The following is a 19859-nucleotide window of genomic DNA, read 5'->3' on the forward strand; positions in this document are numbered from 1 at the left end:
AGGTCTGTCAGAGTACGCCCCGCGATGAACGGAGGTGAGCGGTCTGGAAGCATGGTCCGTGCCGACCTCGGGATGAAGGGGGCCATGCGTGGACGCGTCAAACGATGATTGGAGGAAGCCATGGAGAGCTCGATATGCCTAAATATCTAGAAGCTATTTTGGTATCATCAATGCCCCGCTACCCATCCTCGCAGGTACGGACGGCGATGGAGAAGCGCAGCCACTCCAGTATACATATTACCTATGTAGTCTGAAGTTCTTGCATCGCGTCGATCCAGCTGACGTTTGACAATCCTCGGGCTGTTTACGCCCTTATCAGCGGCATTCCGAGCCAGAGCCGGAATACTGAGACGAACATTCGGATATGGATTTAGATTGGAACTCAGAGTACTCATGGGATCTCACTAAGGAAAATTCGGATCCGTTGAATCCGGAAGAAATTGAGTGTTGGAGGATGCCTTGGGTGCGGTACATCGACAAGCCATACAACCGCGATAGACCATCCAAGTACGATCGCCTGCACTCCAAAAGGCTGAATCATACCTGATTAACGTTGTCATAGGGAACAACAAAAGATAGTGGCAAGGCGCGATCGAGAGCAAGTCCGTGAAATTGCGTCCAAATTACACGTTAAACTGCCCCGAGAGTTACGCGATGAAGTGTATCAGTACCTTGTTGCTGAGGAGGACACATTCTGGTTTAGACAAGGTCTGGAAGGTCTTAGCACGGCATCTGATGAGCAATATGTCAAGGAACCCTATAAAGTATTTTGCCCATCCTATGTGGGCTACGAGGTTGCATGCGAAGCCGCGGAACGCTACTATGCTACCAACGTCTTCGATGCCGGCACTCAATCCTACCATTCGTATGGAGACCACCCTACCAAGCTTCCGGGATTACAGTATCTCATGCCCCAACTAGTGGAGGACTTGTTCGGCCTGGGTATATTGCCGTACAAGTTTATTCGGCACTTGTTCATCCGTATCGATCTCACTGACATATGCCCGCCCATGTCGATCAACCCCGAGGAGCCCTCCCGCGATGAACTATCGGATCTCGAGAAGCTACACAATGACCTAGAATCCGGGCTCTCGCTGATTGTGGAGAAATCTAAGCTTGACGTCACTGTTCAGATCATGCCCAGCGAAGATGAATGGCATTGGGGAGGGGAACCGGATGAGAGCGACATGGAGCCAGCCGATGGAGATCCATACCGCATCGGGTTTCTGAATGTGGAGCGCAGCCTTCTTAATGTGTTGGAGGCGATGAGGAAATCTCTCTACGATCTGAAATACTCCGGCTCTTCGGTTACAATCTTATGCCTGATGAATGTCCGTCGGCCACCAAAAGACAGGAGGATACGAGGACTATTCCACCTCACTAAAGAAGATTGGGAGAAGGTCAGTGTGCACATAATGAACAGGAAATAAGGCTAACTATGGCGAAAGGAGAAGGAAGAGCACATGCTGCAATTTGGACACTATAACCCTCGCCAGAACTTCATCGAGCAAAGCATGCTGGCAGACGGCCCTACCATCTACAAGGACGAATTTGCCCAAATGCTACCTCAGTTGAGGAGAAGATGGGGCTATGAAGACTTTGAGACTCTCACCTATGCTTCCGGCACATTTCACCTTGTTGGAGCTAGAAAAGGTTGGTAATGCTGGGCTTTAGTCCAAAGACGCGCGAGGAAGAACGTGGAGTACTTGAGTAGTTGCATTCTCCCTGTTTGTGATGACCTTGATATGTTGGCGTGCGTTGCTTGCAGATCTCGAACCTGCACGGACCTGCTGTGCCCCGCAACAGTGGCAGGGGCTGGTTGGCTTTTCACTCGAGAGCCCGGAAAGAGGTCGTCTCGCATAGGTGCTCTCAAAGAAACATACAAGCAAAACGCGTTTTGCAACGCGGTAATACCTCCCAAACGCAGTGCCCCTAAACGCACACGACAGAAGGGCGAGTCCTCTAGACCGTCAAGGTATTGCCATTTACATGCGATTGCGATATCCTAGGTATTCACGCTGTCCTAGGAAAAACCGTGCAATAGACCCACGTGCGGAAGCACGACGTGAGCGGGAAGCTTGCTATAGTCTAGCGACAGCAATCTGGACCAAACTTCCTCAGAAGTTGCGATGCTCTATATATGAGTACCTAATCGACGACGACTACCCAGATCCGGTCCAATTACGAGCTCGCGAGACTGGCGAGGATGCCTATATCAAACCAAGCCTACGCATATTTAGCCCACCGTACGTACCTAGGGGGCTCGCGCGTGAAGCGGCAACAGTCTGCTATCGTCTCACACATATTTGTTGCAATACAAGAGAACTTCATGATCAGCTTACAAACGACATCTTCGACCTCAATGTCTATCCATACAATTGCTTTTCCATGTTGCATTTGACTATCAGCTTTAGAGGATATGCGTGGTGAGACATCTGCATTTGACCTTTCTGGTTCAACGGCCGCTAACAGCTACCCAGCACAGAATATGGCGAAAGAGAAAGCAGACCTCACTGAGCTCTACCAGACGCTCGAGGAGAACTTCTCCCGTTATTTGGGGGTTTCTCCAATGTCACAGACCGTTCATATCCTCTTGTACATGGAAAGCTACGAGTACACCCAGTCTCCACAGAGGAAGAGTGAACTCAAAGACATGCTGGACTGCGAACGCGTTTTCCTAAATACTCTAGAAGCCATTCGCAAGCCAGTATATGACTTGATACACCGTGGAGTCAAGGTAGTGATCACATGGCAGGAAGATTCCGGTGATTACGACAACGACAGGGGATGTGAATGTGAGGAGGATGGCAAGACCCACGAAACTCCCATGCAGAATCTCTTTCACCTCAGCAAGGAAGAATGGGAGCAGGTACGCAGCAAGATCACTCTATATCATCCATGCCCATGTCTTGCGGAAGAACCAATGCTAATGCGCTGTCGTAGGAGAAAGCCGAGGACATGGGTGTCCATGATGAATGGAATCCCTTGAAACACTACAAAGAGAAGGAAATGATACGAGACTCATTGATGGGTCATTACTCAGGAGGATTCACCTACAGTCTTCCCGATTTCAGAAAGCGGTGGCAGTATCGTTCGTTCGGCAAGCTGATTCGCATCGAAATGCTGGACCTATTCGATAGTGATGAAGAGTCCGGGGTGTGTCCATGGAGTAGTGAGGAGGATGGGGATGGTGATGACAGCGATGATGGAAACGAAAAAAGTGAAGAGGACGACGACGACGATGAAGAGGGTGACAGCGAAGAGGAGGGGTACGACAGCGATGATGGGTATTGGGACAGTGACATTGAAGGGGAGCAAGGAGGTTATGAAGCTACATATGATGATTTGGAGCGGTGGGGAGTAGCTTAGACGTCGAGCTAATGATGTCAGGCTTTCAATATCAGAGCGTGCATCAATGCACGGGCAACTTCGGAATCTCTCCGCATGACGCGAGTTGGACCGGTTCACTGCGACACCGCCAATGTGGGCGCAGACCAGCCGCATCACTCCTACAAAATGCGTAACTTCGGCCTGACCTTCTCGTTAACATCATAACCAGCATCTGAATTCGAGGTTTCAACGGATAAACAAACAAGTACATGGCCTGTGGCCAGTGTTCCACCAATATCATCCGTCAAGAGATCGATGTGTTCTTCCCTTCCAGTCCATTTTCAAAGCCAGTCTGATCGATTGTATGGGAGCGATACAATCATGCGCCATATCAACTATCCCATACGCAAATCCAAAGAGAACGCATGACATGATTGCGTCTCCCGAGGTCGCCCAATGCGCTATTGCACGTGAGCCTGCAAACCGGCTATAAAATCCGCCCTTCGTTGCGACTTCCCTCACCAACAAACTTTCTCAACAACACTACCTAAAACGCAATGTAACTGTCGTATGGAGAGCCTCTGCCTTCGCCGGCTCTCTCAAAAACTGCGCCCGTCCAATCGATGAGTCTTCGTGTCTTCCGACTTCTCAAAAACGTACCCAAGATGAACATGAGAAGAAGTAGCTGGCCTTCTGCGCTCTTCACACACTCAAAACCCTTCAAACTTCCTAGATCATCTGACCCTAGGGATTATATATAAAGTTCCCGAAGTGCTGGCTGTCTTTCCCTCTTATATCCACTTTCGCACTTTGCGACACCAAAACCAGATACAAGCATTCGTCATGGAAGAGCTGTTCTTCCACAAAAAGGCTTTTCCCAAATACAATGGCCGACTCCTTCTTTCGCTTTTCCGAAACTCGACAAAATTAATCTTATGGGAGCTCGCGCTTCAGCGCCGACCCAGTGCTCATACGTTGCTTTCCAAAGCTTATGACCGGCGCCAGCTCTGCGCTGTTATTCTCCTAGTCGCTCGAGGTATAAATACCTCTCCGCTGCTTCGATCTCCGTCCATCCAAATACCCCATTGAATCCTCATATTGTCTAAAACGTCAAGCAATTATGGTCATGTGGGCTGCGGCTGTTTTCCAAAAGCCAAAAAGCCATTATCCATGTTTTCTCCTGCCTCGCTCTCTCTGAAACTGAGAATGGCCTACTTCATGGCTGGAGAAGCCAACAAAAGCCCACAACACCCTCCAAATGCGTGGCTGTAGCTATCATGTCTGGCGGTCGCAGCGGAATGTATACATGCATATGTTTACATATTGCCGTTCGAAGATAATACCACCACGACATATGAGAAGTGTCTCGTGCCTGATATCCAACATTCTACTCTGCATTTTCAAAGCTATATGGAAACGTTCCATGACTGCAGTCACCTTTCTGTCTCAAAACGGTTCAAAGGACAGTTTCATGTGTTCGCCTCTTCTCTGCGCTGTCAAAAGATTGAACGGCTCAAAGCATGAAAGCGCGGTCGCGCGAGGGGAAAACAGTATGCGGGTACGAAAACCTCAGCGATAGTGAGCATGTGAGCAGCGTCTTATCGACCCGTCTATAAAACGAATCTTCTGGCTGTTGTATCTCTCTCCCTTCTTCATCCAACATCCATCCGTCTTTCTCAAAAGCTAAAGACGAGATGTGCATGGGCCTGTGTGCCTGCGCCTCGCTCTCTTCTACATTAAACATACATCCGTCTTCTCAAAAAGCAAATCATGGTCTTGTATGGGTCTGTGTGCCTGCGTCTCAAAATCTACTACCAAGGCACCGATGTGTTTGCCTCTCCTCCTTCGCGTTCTCAAAATCAATCCTGAGATCAAGGCATGGCGGTGTCTTTCTCCCGCGGACAGATTATCTAAACATCAAAAAAGAAAACATGACTTACGATGTGTGCGCGCTGACCGTGCGTCGCCCATCTATAAAGTCTCCGTCTGCGACGGCTCTTCTCTTCTTCTCTACATCCACACTTGTATTGTGGCTTTCCAAAACATGATTTCTTAACACATCATGGTGTTTGTGCCTCTTCTTCCAAAATCTCCATTATGGCCTACTATGAGAGCAGGACTTCGCCTCTTCTTTCAAAAGTGGCTTGTCGAATGCGCATGGAGACTGCGCCTCCTCTTCTCAAAACCGCATCCAGAAGCGTTCATGAGTGTTCTTGTGCTCTTCGAAAACTCACCAAGATCTTTCCCATGACCAGCTGCCCTCGTCCAAAACCATCATGAGCGCACAAAAAGAAAGTCCACCAGCAGAACATAAGAACGAACGACGAGTGGTTCCACTATAAAACCTTCTGCTCGCGACTGGAGTACACTTCCCTCAACACATTGCGTCTTCCTTCTTTCTCTAAAATGGCAGTAGTTTATGTGCATGGAGACTGCCTCTTCTTTCCAAAACTAGCCAAGGACATCCACATGTTCTGTCCTTCTCGTCCAGCCACCGCGACGAGCTTGCCTGCGCCAGAAATGATGCGGGATGTGTACTATGTGGACGCCGCCTTCTCTGCCTTAGCACATAAAACCCCTCTGCGCTTGCGGGACTACACTTCCTGCATCCTCCAACTTCCTCCTCTTTTTCCAAAAGGCTACACCCAGATAAACATGGAGACTGTGCCTCTCTTCCAAAAACCGAATCTACCAATCGCATGTGTCCCGGCCTTCGCCTCGAGCCATACTAGCAATACCAAAATATCATCAAAAGCTTTACACTATACCAAAAAGATGTCGCCCATGTGTTATGTGTGCACGCCGCCGTCCTCGCTCAACTATAAATTCTTCCACCAGCCTCTCTTCTTCTCTCCTCTTCATCCACAACTTTCCTCCTCTTTCTCCAAAAGAACAATGTCCACATCCAGATGGAGACGGCGGCTCCTTCCAAAAAAGAGTCAAGATTAGTTGCATGTGTTCGGTCTTGCCCTCTCTTCCTCTTATCTCGAAACAAAAAACAGCGCGCGACGCTTGACATGCGAGTTGCAATTTCCAAAGTGAGGATAAGGAGAACGCATGAGATCGGAAATGACCACTAAGGAAACGAATGGCTGTCTGTGTGGTCGCTGTGTTGCGGTATCGAAACGATGAGCCTCTACACGGATGAGCAACGGGTCGAAGAGAGAGGGGATGGGTGTGATATAAAAGCACTGTCATCGTACTCATGGTCTCCTTCCTTTCTTTATACACCACAACAGCAGGTGCTACTAAAAATAAAGAGCTGGTTCATGATGTTCCGAAAACAGCGAAAAGAAAAACGATGTCTGGACTTCTGTGCCTGCACTTCCTCCATGTCCGTCTAACGCGTGCGAGGCACCTAGGAAGTCGTGAGCGCTGCGGAGTGCAAAAGCGATGGTGATGGTGATGATCATCATCACACAACTCAAGAACCTGAAATCACGAAAGGTACCTCGCTGATCGTAGAGTGTAATTCATAGGGTATACGCACTACCACCTTACTACCATCCCATCTTTATCAACAATCGCAACCGCCGTGAACTCTCATCATCCATCATGAACCAAAACGCCATATCGCTATGCAAACCACCATTACACCCCTCCTCATCCATCCATCACCCACACCTCTCTCCTTCCTTCCCCTCCTCACCCACCCATCCTTCCCATTACAGCCGTCCAACCCCCATCCTAACCCCCCAATCCCCCCGATTAAACCTCTTCAAATCGCCGCCCGCCTTACGAAACCTCTTCATCTCCCACCTTTCCTTCTTCTCAAACTCCTCCGTGGCGTGTCTCTTGCGTACATCCGCTTTACTCATCCCACTCACACTTCCACTACCACCACCACCACCACCACCACCACTCTTACCAACACCGGCGTCATGCACCACCATCGCATCTTCCCAACTAAACGAAAACTCTCTGTAGAGGGGATGAGTTTGGTTATTGGGTTGGATGGCGGCGAAGGGGTTTTGAGTTGAGAATTTGAGGAGGTCGGGCGTCTCGGTGTCGGGTTGTGTTACTGCTGCTGTTCCTCCTGTCGCAGTAGAAGAATCGGGGTGGGTATTCCGTTTCGAGGTCACAGTCGTAAACGGATCCTTATCCTCTCCCTCTCCCTCCCCGTTCCCTTTCCCGTTCTCGTTCGGAGTAGAAACAGGCGGTGTATGCGCACCCGGCACAGCAAAAATCCTCTTCTGCGGTGGGGAGTCGAGCTGCATACCATCGCCCAGACCCTTGATCCCAAAGATATTACCCTGTCTCCTTGACTCAGGCACCTTACTCCTCCTCGTCCCCTCCCTCCGCTCAGTCACAGCATCGTCCTCAGTCCCACTCTCCGCATCCTGCGTCCCGCCCCTCCTGCTCCTCGTATTCTCCTCATCCTCACTCTTCATGCGCGTGAGTTTCGGTCCGGAAGGCGTGACTTTAACCCGCTCTGTTTCTTTGCCTTTCGAGTGTGGTTTCGCGATGGTTTGGTCCGGTTCTATGATTTTATCTTCGCCTCGCATCTGTGCTTCCCTCACGTCTTTCTCAATATCCCTCGGCACCGCAGCATGGATGTCTGTCATGAGCTTGGCTCGCCTGCAGTATCCATCCCAGTCCTCGACCGCTAGTTTCCCGGCTGCTTCGTTCAATGCACTCGCTGGGTTTGGTTGTATGAGTAGGCAGGATATCGTAACAAGCACATCGCGGAGCTTGAGCGTGCTACTCCAGTCCCTCTTCAGCGTCTCCACACACACGGCGCCTGTTGCCTCGTCGATGTTTGGGTGCCATAATCGCGTGCGGAACTGCGCTGTGGGCGGTGCGGTGGGGTACGTGGGCGGAATATCGAGGTGGAGGCGCCATACACCGCCTGCGTAGGGTGTGCCGACAGGACCGGCGAGGAGGATGTCGAGCGTCGTTAGGTCTGACGAGTCGTCGGAGCCCGGTGGGAATAGGTAGTTTGGGGGGAGGCCGGCGGTGTGGAGGGAGCCGTGGTCCGCGGCGAGGCGGCGCAGTGACTTTGAGTTCTGGGTGTTTGGGTTAGTCGGGGGGACGCGCAGGGTAAGAGAGCGGGTGGTACCATGGCTGCGGGGGTTTGTTTAGGATTGTTGTAGTCGTTGTAAAGGAATTAGGATGAGGACAAGGAATCATTGCGCTATGGTCGGATGCGTGAGGGTCTGAAGTGGCTGTTGATGGCTGCTGTCCTCCAGCGGCTGCAACGCACCTACCTGGAGGTTCGCGACGTCCCGCATCTGCACGCGTTCTAGCGCGTAATTGCAACTCACTCCCACCTAATCACTTTCTCCATCAAGCTCTTGTGTTAATAATACTTCTCTTTTCTAAGGACCTAATTAGATACGTATATATAGATTTAAGTTATAAGTTACTTATCTATATTGCGTTACTGCAGTACTATAGAACAGAAGAGAAGAACTAGACTATTGCATCGCACTTAGATGTAAATTAGAAGAGGGCAATATAAGATAGTCGCACCGCTGCGTCCCTTCTCTATCGATTACAGGACAAACACTGGCAATTCACAAACTGCAACCAACATAGCCATGATTTGTTCAAGATCTGGATTCTCATAATAACGTCTAGCCACTCCACGATCCAATTCAGACCCAGCCAGATAGCAAATCTACATAACCCCCCACCCATCCCTTTCTCAATCCCGCAAAGCCGCCAAAGAACGCCGCGCTATAACACCCAGCAAGCCCTACAGGATATCCATATCATCCACCGGATCCACAAAAGGAAACTGGCCACTCTCAATCGCCGCGATCCTGTCCAATTCAGCCTGATACTCCTTCCTCAGGGTATCCAGGGTGATGATCTGCCGTCTAAGTAGCTTCTTTCCCTGGCCGATGCCCCATTGCGGCGGACCTCCGGTTGCTTCTATGCGCTGCTCGGCTAGGATGTAGGCGTCTTCTTTGCTGACCGATGAGAGTGTGTTGATGATCATGAGGTAGCACTGTGTGAGGGACTCGTCGGCTGGGTCGTGGATCTTGGTTGATGTTGTCTTGAGGCGCTGGAGGCGCTCGTGGAGAATCGATGCGGCGCCGCGGAAGTTGTTGCGGGAGATGCGGAATGAGTAGAGGATCTGGTGGTAGGGTGGGCCGGATGCGATGTTGAGTGTCTTCTGGCAGAGGGATGTGAGGACGTTGTCCACCGAATCTGTTAGTCCGACGAATGGGAACTTGAGAAGCTCGGTAGTCTGCGATTGAGCTACCATGGATGTGATGAGCGTCTGCAGGTCGGAGAGTTTCCTGGAAAGTAGTTAGTATACGAAGTTGTGTGGAAGCTGTTCTTCGACTTACAAGGCCGTGTCGCGATGCCTGATCAGCGCACCATATGCATCCTGGAATCTTGATGTTTGTATCGAAGCGGTGAACAGCCGTTGGAGCAGGTCCGTCTTCAGTTCCACATCTTCCTGGCCCATCAAAGATCGCAGCCCCAGCTTCGCAAAGTCGGCAACGTAGGAGTACGCTTTGGCCTTCTCGAACAGACCAATGACATGACTGTAATAGTGCGCCAGACCTTCGGAGAACGAGTTTCGCTCCACTTCTGATATGAGGTTTGCTTTGTCTTCCTCCGCCACGTCGAACATGGGACCGAGAGCTACAGAGATTAGTATGTTCATGGCAGAATCGCATGTCCAAGACTTACCCAGATAGTAGGCAGGCTTCTGGAAGCACACAGAAGCCAGCTCTTTGTTGCCCAGTGCAAGGTACAGTCGTCCCTTCAGATACGACGCCCAGTGTCCTTCCGTGAGGAACTTGGAAAAGTCCTTGGCGAGCTCGTACTCTTGCTGATACAAGAGTATACCCATCATATCCTCTACCGCGTTTTCAAAGTCATGTTCTTCGAAGATGAATGACAACCAGCCGCGACTCCAGTGAGTAAGTAGACCCGCCTTCGGGTCTTTTGGTAGTGGCACCTCAAAGGCACGACTACCGTAAATGCCCTCGAGGACCGTCTGGGTGATGGGTAACTTCATACCAGTCTTGTATGTCTCGCTCAGCATGCGATTGAGATTGTCGGATGCTAAGCCTGTTCCAGTCTGGTGAGACCACACTGTACGGGCCAACCAAGAAACGACCATGCAGTCTTTATACCGCAGTAGAAGCTCGGCAAATACCTCAGACGCATCCCACTCCTCGTGTGTCTCTCCCTCTAGCTCGATGAACATGAACAGCAGCAGGACAAGCAGATCAAGCAAAGCATTGTGGTCGTTCTCCAGAGTCTCCTTGGAAACGCATGACAACGCATTCAGCCCGTACCGCGCGATCTGCTTTCTCGACTGAGGCCTGCCGTCATGCTCGTAATCCAGTTTCCTAATGGCGCGGAGGAAAGTCTCCGTACCCAGGTCCTTGACTTCCATACCGAGCTCTTCAACAAGAGTGGTCACATCCTCGTCGGTCACATGTTGAGAAAGCTCGCTGTTGCCTTCGATCCATTCCATGCGATCTAAGATCGTGATGTTCCGGCTCTGAAGTAGGTCCATCTCCATGTGACGTTGAACCTTCTGCTGGACGAAGTATGGTAGTCGTTGGCGGAAGGAAGCTGCGGCATTCAGCAGACGTGCCACGTCGCGAGATTCCGATGTATCCAGAGTTTGCCGTAGAGGTTTGCTCAGGGTACGCGAGCCTGAGATGACTGCTGCATTCAGTGTAGTGACTTCCGACTCGCTGCAGTTCCTGATCGCAGAGATGTGGTCGCTCAACACTAGCCACGGCCTGTCAGTAGCCCGGTCGTAACTGAGCGACAACGATTCTCCCCTCCGCTTGTGCAAGTCTTTCACCAAGCCGTAGTATGCCTGCCACTCCGCTGTTAGGTCTTTACTGAAATCTTCGCCATGACCGCGCTCAATGGCGAGGGCGACAAGCGTGGCAACCAGACGTTCTTTCAGTGACCCTTTGTGAACTCGATTTGACCGGTGCCGTATCCCCTCCAAGCCTTTCCTGTATATGCGCAACGCTGTTTCTAATGTCGCGATCGAGAATCGGCCTGGGTAGAACAGAAACTCGTACCACTCATTCGAGAGATCCTGTTCTGGCTCCAACTCCCGCTCGCTTGGATTCGCGGGATTGACCTTCAGTGCCTCGACGGTCAGAGGACCCGAATCAACAGACACCCAATCACTCTTCCACGTTTGTGTTCGTTGTTCGGCGTAGTCGGTGAGATCGAATTTGAGGGAGTAGACTTTGCTGCTCGGTCCAGACCTGGCGCGTATCCAAATCTCTGAGCCCCTCCAGGTGTTAGCCCCTGGAATGATGTGAAACTCCTCCAGCGTCCATACAGTCGTGTTCATAAGTTCGTCGATCGGCGGAATGAGGTCTGAGTCCGGCGCAGCGTCGTAAAATCCGTGTTCTTGGTCATCTGCATCCCTCACGCCCCAAAACTTGAACTGGTGCTGCTTTGGCGAGTATGTAACGACGTGGTATAATGCGCCTCCTACCCCGCCTGGGATGTTCACAACAGCCATGAGCATTGACTGCGAAGGCCCAATGGAGTATGAGCCATGAGACTTCTCCATCGCGAAGTCGTCGGCACCCAGGAGGTCGATGTGCGCGCCTGGCTTGCCTGACGCAATGTTCCATGCTCTGATGGAGTGGTCCAGGCATACTGAGAGGATGTGCTTGCTGTCTGGTGATATCGCGACGGCGGCCGCGGCTGATACAGCAAAGTCTGCGTTCTCGAAGCGAACCGTGGGCTGCGCTTTCCACGAGAGAAGACCGCGCACCGACCAATTGCTCTGCTGGTACCGTGATCCGTCCCAGGTGTTGTTGGCCTTGTCCCAGATCAAGCGACAGATGGCCCCGTCGTCGAGTGTGACTAGCAGTTCGTCTGCGCTCGCGGCGGCCAATCGGTAGGGTATGCGCCCGCTGAAGAGCGCCGGCTCGAACCTCTTGCACCACGTCTCCGAGTCCTGCTCTGAGGCTGCGGGGTTGGCGAAGAAGTCGCGGTGCAGGGTAATCGTGTAGAGCTCGTTGCCCGTGGTGATTGCAAAGACGGTCAATGCATCGCGGTCGGTGGGCTCAGCGAAAGCGACGCAGAAGGGTCGGATTGGGGCGGGGAATTGGAAGAGGAGCGTCAGGTTTGCTTCGAACTTGTCGGTGTAGTCGTGATCGAAGTCGGTCGCCTGGATCTCGAGCATCTTCCTGTTGTCCAGCACCCGCCAGAGGAAGCTGCGCGGGTAGGCATGGTGCTGCCGAAAGTACATGGACCCATCTGTAGCGAGATGGCGCCTTATGAAGTCTTCCTCGTCCTTGTCCGCATAGGATTCTGTGATTACACTGCGCTTTACGCTGGATCGTGTGCTGAAGGGAGAATGCGACGGGATCGAGAATGCGATGGTCGAGCCAGGGTAGGCGGGCTCAATGTTCAAGCGCGCCTCTTTGTAGAGACACGTGCCTCCATGTTGGACCATGGTGCTCGCATGCGAAGGGGGTTCGGCTGTCGTTGCGGGGGCTGAGAGGTTTCGGCGCGCGTTTGGGGTCGAGTTGCGGCGGTCGCGCGGAGGTGAAGCTCACGAAAACAATCGTTGCGCGACGATGGATGCGCGAAGCTGGCTGGTGCACGGACGCTTTGTCCATCACCGCAGGCTACCCTGAACGCAACCCACTTATCTCACTCCCCACATAGCATGGCCATTCAATCCCGAGATAGGCCGAATAGTACTGATAGACATAATGCGCATTCATTCAGGTAATGTATTAGGATATCATACGGCTGCATAAACGTAAATCGTGTAAAACCAAAAGCTCTAGATCGCTACGGCTCCATGGCGCCTCGCGCCTCATCTCCCTCATCTCCCTCATCACCTGTTGTTCCTCTCCTCCAGGTCCTTCTCTTTGGGGTCACCAATACCGTCTTCATTGATTGCAAACAAGCAATCGCTCTCTGGCAGACACGGACTGTCGTAGATCTTGCACACACGCGTCTCTCCCCTGCCCTTTCTCAGACTGAGACGAGTCGTACTTGCGTGCGCAATAATGTTACCTCCAATAGGCTTCTTGGGATCTGGGTTGAACATGGCACTTGGTCCACCGTCCACTTGCGCGACGACTTGGTTCGTAATTACAACGGCGATGCCAAACTCGTCCGCGAGCCGTTGTAGCGTGCGCATAAACTTGGCCAAATGCGTTTGCCTGGCAGAAAGCTCTCCACGTCCAGCGAAATCTGTACGGTATAGCGCGGTAGCGGAATCGACAACGAGCAGCGAGAATCGTGTTTCCGTCATCATCTGTGCGGCCTGGTTGAGCAGCTCCAACTGATGATCCGAGTTGTATGCGCGCGCATAAGCGACATTGTCCAGAACTTCTTCGCCTGAGAGTCCGAATCGATTTGCGACGGCCAAGCATCGGACTGGACGGAAGGTACCCTCTGTGTCGATGTACAAGCATTTGCCCTCACCACCTCCCATGTCGAACGGCAGCTGGCAGGTAACGGCTAGGGTATGGCAGATCTGGCTCTTTCCCGTTCGAAACTCTCCGAATATCTCCGTTATGGAGCCTGTTTCGATACCTCCTGCCAGAAGTGTGTCCAGTTGTTTTGAGCCGGTCGTGATGGAGATCAATTCGCTGCGGCGGGAGTGCATCTCGGTAGCCGTGGTGAAGCCCATAGGGACGAGTTTGGATGCTATTGAAGTAAGCAACAGGCGATGGTGTAGGGTCATTGCCACGTACCCTCTGCAAGCAACTTTGAAGCCTTTTGTTCCGAGATGCCCTTTATTTGTTCGAGCGCTCGCCGTGGTCTGCCTGGCGTTAGAGTTGGGGCGAATTCCTGTTCAATGGTCTACATACGTATACGCAATAGACTCTACGGTGTTGAAGCCGCCCTCGACAATTAACTTGATGTCGCGTGCAGTCAATCCGTTGACTCCCTGAGGTTTTGTCAGTGTCTGTCGCGCGCCCAAAGACGGAGAAAGCCTACCTCAAGCGCAGACACGGGAGTGGGGGCTCCGGGGCCACCCATGGTGCTGTCCTCGAATTGCTCTTCTTCGGCGCTCATCTTGACGGATTAAAGACGGTGAATTTTATGGAAAGGTGGTTGTACGGGATTTGTGAATGTGCTGTGCAGAAGGGAAGGATGAGTGGCGAGCGGGAATCTAGATCAGGCGCGTCTCGCAAGCGCCAAAACGCGAGATCACATGACGAATCGCCACCCAACCCCGGAACAGGCTCCAACGCTCATTCCCGACTTTACTCCGCAGCATCACGCACGCACCACGCACTGGGCAGCTCAAGATCATATGTTGTCATCGATTTGTTCATTCATGGTATCATTGTACGTAAAGCCATCGGTCTTCTCAAAAGACCTACTCGTCATCGCCAAAGAAGACCTTGACCGGCAGCCAAGAGTCACCGCAGACCTTGAAGCGCTCAGGCAGCGCGTTGATCTCCTTCATCTCCTCGTCCGTCAGCTCCCAGCCATCAAGCTGGAAGTTACCCATGATGCGGGATGCTGTGACAGACTTGGGGATGACGCTGGAGCCGCGCTGGAGACCCCACATGAGCAGAACTTGCTGGACGGACTTGCCCTTGTTGTCGGCGAGCTTCTTGAGCTTCTCGTTCTTGTACAGGGGAGAGTCGGTTGAGCCGAGGCAGGAGTAGGCGGTGGCGTGGATGCCCTTCTCCTTGAGGTAGTCGAGGAGCTTGGGTCTGGCGTCACTGTTAATTGACGTGCGCATGGGTAAGCTGTTGGTGATTGACTTACGAGGGGTTGTTGGGGTGGAGCTCGATCTGGTTGACGGCGGGTGTGATCTTGGTGCGCGAGTCGGCGAACAGCTTCTCGAGGTTCTGGATGGCGAAGTTGGAGACACCAATGTTCTTCACGCGGCCAGACTCGGGGAGCTTTTGCATCTCGGCCCAGGTGTCCTTGAAGTCCCAGTCGGGGTAGTGCTTCTTGAGGTCATCGGGGTCGGTCGATGAGGGCCAGTGCTGGAGGTTTGTAAGTATTTCGTCTTATGAGAAATTGGACTTTCACAAACATACCATGAGGTAAAGGTCGACGTAGTCAAGACCGAGGTCCTTCAGAGAGGTGTTGATGCCCTCTTCGACGCGCTTGTGCCATGGGTTGTCAAGCTTGGTAGTAACCCAGATCTGCTCACGGGGAACACCAGAGTCCTTGATACCCTGGCCGACCTCCTTCTCGTTGCCATAGGCAAGCGCGGTGTCGATGTGGCGGTATCCTCCCTCGAGAGCCGCCTTGACGGCCTCACGAACCTCACCAGGCTTTGATTGCCATGTGCCGAGACCGACAGCGGGGATCTTTGCGCCAGTGTTGAGCGTGAAGTGCTCCTTGGTCCAGTTCTTGGGTGCCATTCTTGCTAGAGTACGAATCATAAATTGAAAGGTAAAGTTTGGGATGTAGGAGGATGGGAAAGTGGCAGGAAGCGCAAACTTTTGAATGGTGAGCTGAGCGAGGGGCACAGCCGACGCGTTGTGTACCCCTCCTACGTCAGGGCCAACATTCACCCATTGCATCGCTATCTCCACCGAGCAACTTTAAGCACCGGCATAAAACCTCCACGTATCAGGTCGCGATTTGCCCGCGGGTGAGGTTAAACTGGTGGGGTGTGGAGAACGATCCACCTGTCGCTAGTGCCTATGAGGAAGCCGGAACAGTTTCTACTTCTTTGCCTTTCTGCCGTTCAACTCCTGCATCCACTGCACCGCCCTCAGCATCCTGCGCTAGCCGTATAAGTGTGGACCGCAATGTCTTCAGGATTCGTCAGTGGCGGCAAAGCGGGTGAAGAAGTCGAGCGCGATGACGAATGGAAAAAGGCCCAGCAAGAGATTGAGGATGCCCGGCGCGCCAAAGCCGACTTAGCGAAACAACAGGATGGAAAGAGCCTTTTCGAAGTTCTGCAAGCCAACAAAGACAAGAAACAGGCCGAGTTTGAGGAAAAGGCGCGTTACAAGCTGCATGTTGCTCTAGATGATGAGGAAGCCGACTATCTGGATTCCGTCTTGGAAAAGAAGCGCCAGGAGGAGCTCAATGTGAAGAAGGAGACTTTCGAACAACTGGATATATTCCGCAGGCAAAGGGAAGAAGCCGAGAGGAAGGCGAAAGGTCTTGAAGAAGAGAGTTCAGAGGCGCCCAAAGATGAGGATGCTCCGCAATGGGCAGCAGTTGGGCGAAAGAGGAAGAAGGGGGCTGAAGGTGGTCTGTTGAAGGGTGTGAAGCTGAGGAAGTCGAGTTCCGTACCAGAAGAGAAGAAATCTGTGGACGAAGGAAAAGCGACCGCGCAGTCTGAGAGCGTCAAGACAAACGTGTCATCTACCGCAACGAGTGCCAATGGCTCGAAGAGTCCTGCGACGACGTCCGTAAACACTGTCAAGCCACCAGCAGGGCAATCGACATCCAAACCGGGGAACACACTTTCGCTCGGCCTGGGCTATGCATCATCGGATGACGAGGATTGAGTCGTCGCTGCACCCGACAGCCACCTTTCAAGGGCAGCGCATACAGCTCAAACGAGCGCAATCGTCGATATGACACTTGCAACGCCGGCCCGATATGATAGTAGTTGCGCTTGCGCAGATACACATACATGCGATCCGGCAAGCCTGTACCTCGCCGATGCCGACATAGCCAACAAGCCGCCTTGAACCTATTGGTACCATGGAGCTACATACTGGGATATTCACCTCGACACATGTACGAGGACGGCTGTTCTGCGCGTAGACGAGAAGGTCGCAAGACGCGACTTGCTGATGATGTCATTGGCTGGCGCTCGGCGGCGCTTACCTGTTTGTAGCGCCGTACAACGACCGCATTTTCCATCAAAAGTAACTATCAAACAACATACCATCTATCTCGAGTTAACACTCACCTCAAGACTACTCCCATCCGCATTGAACCAAGAATGAACTCGTGATAAGCTGACACTGACCGCCTCCCCTTTCCCCGTGACGCGTCCCGAACGCGCAACGTAGCAACAACATGGCCCATCAACGCGCCGACAACGAGACCTCGCCTCTCATCGTCGTCACTAGACCCACTGGCCACTCAGAAGAAACCGAAAATGCGAATGACAGTACAATGGACACGCGACTTGTTTTCAAAATCGCAGCAGCAATGTACTCCTTCGTCACACTCGGCCTCTTCAACTCCTCCATCGGCGCCGTCCTACCACTCCTCTCACGCCACTACAACCTCACAGACCTGCAAGTCTCATCCATCTTCCTCGTCAGCCCCATCGGCTACGTCATTGCAGCACAATGCAGCGATAACGTCCATGACCGCTTCGGGCAAAGGGGAATTGCAGTAGCTGGTCCGCTACTGCAGATCTTGGCTACGGCGACTGCAGCGACGCATCCTACTTTCGGTCTTTTGTTGCTTGCGTTTACGTTCCAAGGACTGGGTACGGGTCTACTAGATGGGAGTTGGTGTGCGTGGGCTGGGAGTATGGAGAAGGCGAATACGGTTTCTGGGCTGTTGCATGGGAGTTACAGCGTTGGTGGGGCGCTGGGACCGTTTGTTGTTACGGTTCTGACTACTAGGGGGTTTATGTGGTGGACTTGGTATTCTATTTTGGTAAGTCGACGGATACTCGTCATGGGTGGCTTTTGCTGATGAGTATAGGCTGGAGCATGCGCTCTCTCTTTCCTGGTCTTGGTATTCGCTTTCCGCAACGAGACTGCATCGGTCTATCGCGAAAGCAACCAATCTAAGTCTCATGACCCCAAGGTCGACGTCAAGGCCGTGTTCAAATACCGAGCTACCTGGTTCTGCGCAGCGTACTTCCTCACATACGTTGGCATTGAGACAGCAATATCGGGTTGGATCGTTTCGTTCATGCTGCGCAGCCGCCACTCTACCGCTTATGTCGCTGGCCTCTCTTCCTCGGGGTACTGGATTGGCATGGCAGTTGGGCGACTGACTCTGGGTTTCGCTACGGATAAGATAGGAGTGCGTCGCGCGACTGGTCTTTACTTCCTCATCGCTATCGGTATCGACGTACTCTTCGCTGCTCTATCATCTGCGGCCGCATCTGTGGCTTTGATGACGACGTTGGGTTTTATCATGGGTCCAATGTTCCCGTCTGGCGTTGTTGTACTTACACGATTGCTACCAGCTGAGCTACATGTTGCAGCTGTGTCTTTTGTGGCCTCCCTTGGGCAGGTCGGAGCTGCACTCTCGCCTTTTGCTATCGGCGCTGTTATTGATGGCTTGGGTATTGGCGTTTTCAGGTTCGCGATACTTGCTGAGACAGTGGTGGCTTTGCTGGTTTGGTTCGCTTTTGCAAGACTGCGCCCGGTTTTGCAAAATGTATCTACGATGCGCCACGAGGACTGAGAGAGCGATTGCAAGCTCTTATAAATTTGCAAAGCTACTACTGCATTCGATCTCAATATGATTGCAAGCTGCTGTCTTTGACAACGTTGAAGAATTACGTTTCGAGCGTAGATCGAGGTCATAGTCCGGCGAGCTCGGGGTCCCATCTAATGGGGCGGTCGCAAGATGCGGTGGACTGCGTTTGGGGTAGCCCAGTCGTGACTTCCTCAGCACAAGAAGCTAGCAGTCCACGTGGAAAACGCACTATGATGGAAGGAAGGATCAATGGGAGAATTTGACAGATACACTAAACCCGATTTCCACGAAACCGTACCGTCGTCGCACTCGCAAGATTCCTGTTCTTTTCCGTAACTAACTTTTGCTCTTTTGGACATAAACAACTTCGACAAGAAGCAGAAGAAGCGTCTCCTCGCTGCCGCTAACTCCGCCGCCGCCGACGATGCGCCGCTTTTGGCGGATGACGAGATTGAGCCCTCCGACACCCTCGACGATGTCAAGTCCAAGATCAAGGACAAGGAGGAGTTTCCTCCGGACCAGCAGTACCAACAGTAGCAGCAGTAGCAGAATTAGAAAGAGGAGAAACCCCCGACCGTCTTAATTGAAGGTGACGATCTGTCTAATGATCGTGGAGGTTCGGATTTTCTGTCACATGAAGGCGGGGAGCCCTTCTACCACGGTCCACAAGGAAATAACTAACCACTTCTGCAGACTACGTTGAGATAAAACCATGCAAAGTAGGTAGCCTAAAGTCAATGTAGGCTCTAGGGTGTTTAGCTTTTTCTAGGTCAACCTAAGCACAAGCAAGGTTTCGGGTCGTTATTAGTGTCGTGCGAGGCCTCATTGCGCGGACGCTTCGTAAAGAAGAATGCAATGCTTCTTTGCTTCGGATCGTCGGTGCTCTTCCGCTTTCCCCCCATACTGACTCGGATTGGGATGGTAGTGGTGGGTGGTCGAGGCCTGCTGTGCGGCGAGGCTTGAGAGGCACTGGTATGATATTTTCGAGCGCGCGATGAACGCGACAACGCGATCGGACGCGCCAGACCTCCCCACCGCAGCCCTCACCGCTTTCGTTCCAGGGTCTACATCAACTAGGCGTCTCCTCGAAACGGCATGCGCACATACAGCACACCTTTCAATCCCGAGCGCCTATCCTCTAAGTCTGTTCTTGTCGTGCCATGATCGTCATCGGACGGACGCCGCTACATACTAACAAGTCAAAAACCAGGCAGCTGCAGTAAGTG

General features: G+C 52.3%; 6 protein-coding genes across 6 annotated transcripts; 3 read left to right on the forward strand and 3 right to left on the reverse strand.

Moving 5' to 3' along the window:
* Window positions 1-364: 364 nt before the first annotated feature.
* J4E90_005921 (uncharacterized protein) lies at window positions 365-1430 on the forward strand (the record flags this gene model as incomplete). The annotated part of the gene is made up of 2 exons (XM_051435472.1): window positions 365-507; window positions 563-1430. The coding sequence occupies 2 exons, from the start codon at window positions 365-367 to the stop codon at window positions 1428-1430; spliced, it is 1011 nt and encodes a 336-aa protein (XP_051290330.1).
* A 5565-nt stretch (window positions 1431-6995) lies between these two features.
* J4E90_005922 (uncharacterized protein) lies at window positions 6996-8392 on the reverse strand (the record flags this gene model as incomplete). The annotated part of the gene is made up of 2 exons (XM_051435473.1): window positions 6996-8336; window positions 8390-8392. 2 exons carry the CDS (start codon window positions 8390-8392, stop codon window positions 6996-6998), a joined length of 1344 nt encoding a protein of 447 aa, XP_051290331.1.
* Window positions 8393-13132: 4740 nt separating this feature from the next.
* On the reverse strand, window positions 13133-14325 carry RHP51 (RecA recombinase Rhp51; the record flags this gene model as incomplete). The annotated part of the gene is made up of 4 exons (XM_051435474.1): window positions 13133-13953; window positions 14001-14068; window positions 14118-14197; window positions 14248-14325. 4 exons carry the CDS (start codon window positions 14323-14325, stop codon window positions 13133-13135), a joined length of 1047 nt encoding a protein of 348 aa, XP_051290332.1.
* Window positions 14326-14632: 307 nt separating this feature from the next.
* On the reverse strand, window positions 14633-15659 carry J4E90_005924 (uncharacterized protein; the record flags this gene model as incomplete). Its single annotated transcript, XM_051435475.1, has 3 exons — window positions 14633-14975; window positions 15031-15254; window positions 15309-15659. 3 exons carry the CDS (start codon window positions 15657-15659, stop codon window positions 14633-14635), a joined length of 918 nt encoding a protein of 305 aa, XP_051290333.1.
* Window positions 15660-16031: 372 nt separating this feature from the next.
* Window positions 16032-16742, forward strand: J4E90_005925 (uncharacterized protein; the record flags this gene model as incomplete). Its single annotated transcript, XM_051435476.1, has 1 exon — window positions 16032-16742. The coding sequence occupies one exon, from the start codon at window positions 16032-16034 to the stop codon at window positions 16740-16742; it is 711 nt and encodes a 236-aa protein (XP_051290334.1).
* Window positions 16743-17262: 520 nt separating this feature from the next.
* On the forward strand, window positions 17263-19170 carry J4E90_005926 (uncharacterized protein; the record flags this gene model as incomplete). Its single annotated transcript, XM_051435477.1, has 3 exons — window positions 17263-17856; window positions 17905-18369; window positions 19009-19170. The coding sequence occupies 3 exons, from the start codon at window positions 17263-17265 to the stop codon at window positions 19168-19170; spliced, it is 1221 nt and encodes a 406-aa protein (XP_051290335.1).
* Window positions 19171-19859: the final 689 nt, after the last annotated feature.

Source organism: Alternaria incomplexa (genome assembly GCF_024043165.1).
Source record: "Alternaria incomplexa strain BMP 0042 chromosome Unknown scaffold_8, whole genome shotgun sequence".
NCBI classification, from domain to species: domain Eukaryota; kingdom Fungi; phylum Ascomycota; class Dothideomycetes; order Pleosporales; family Pleosporaceae; genus Alternaria; species Alternaria incomplexa.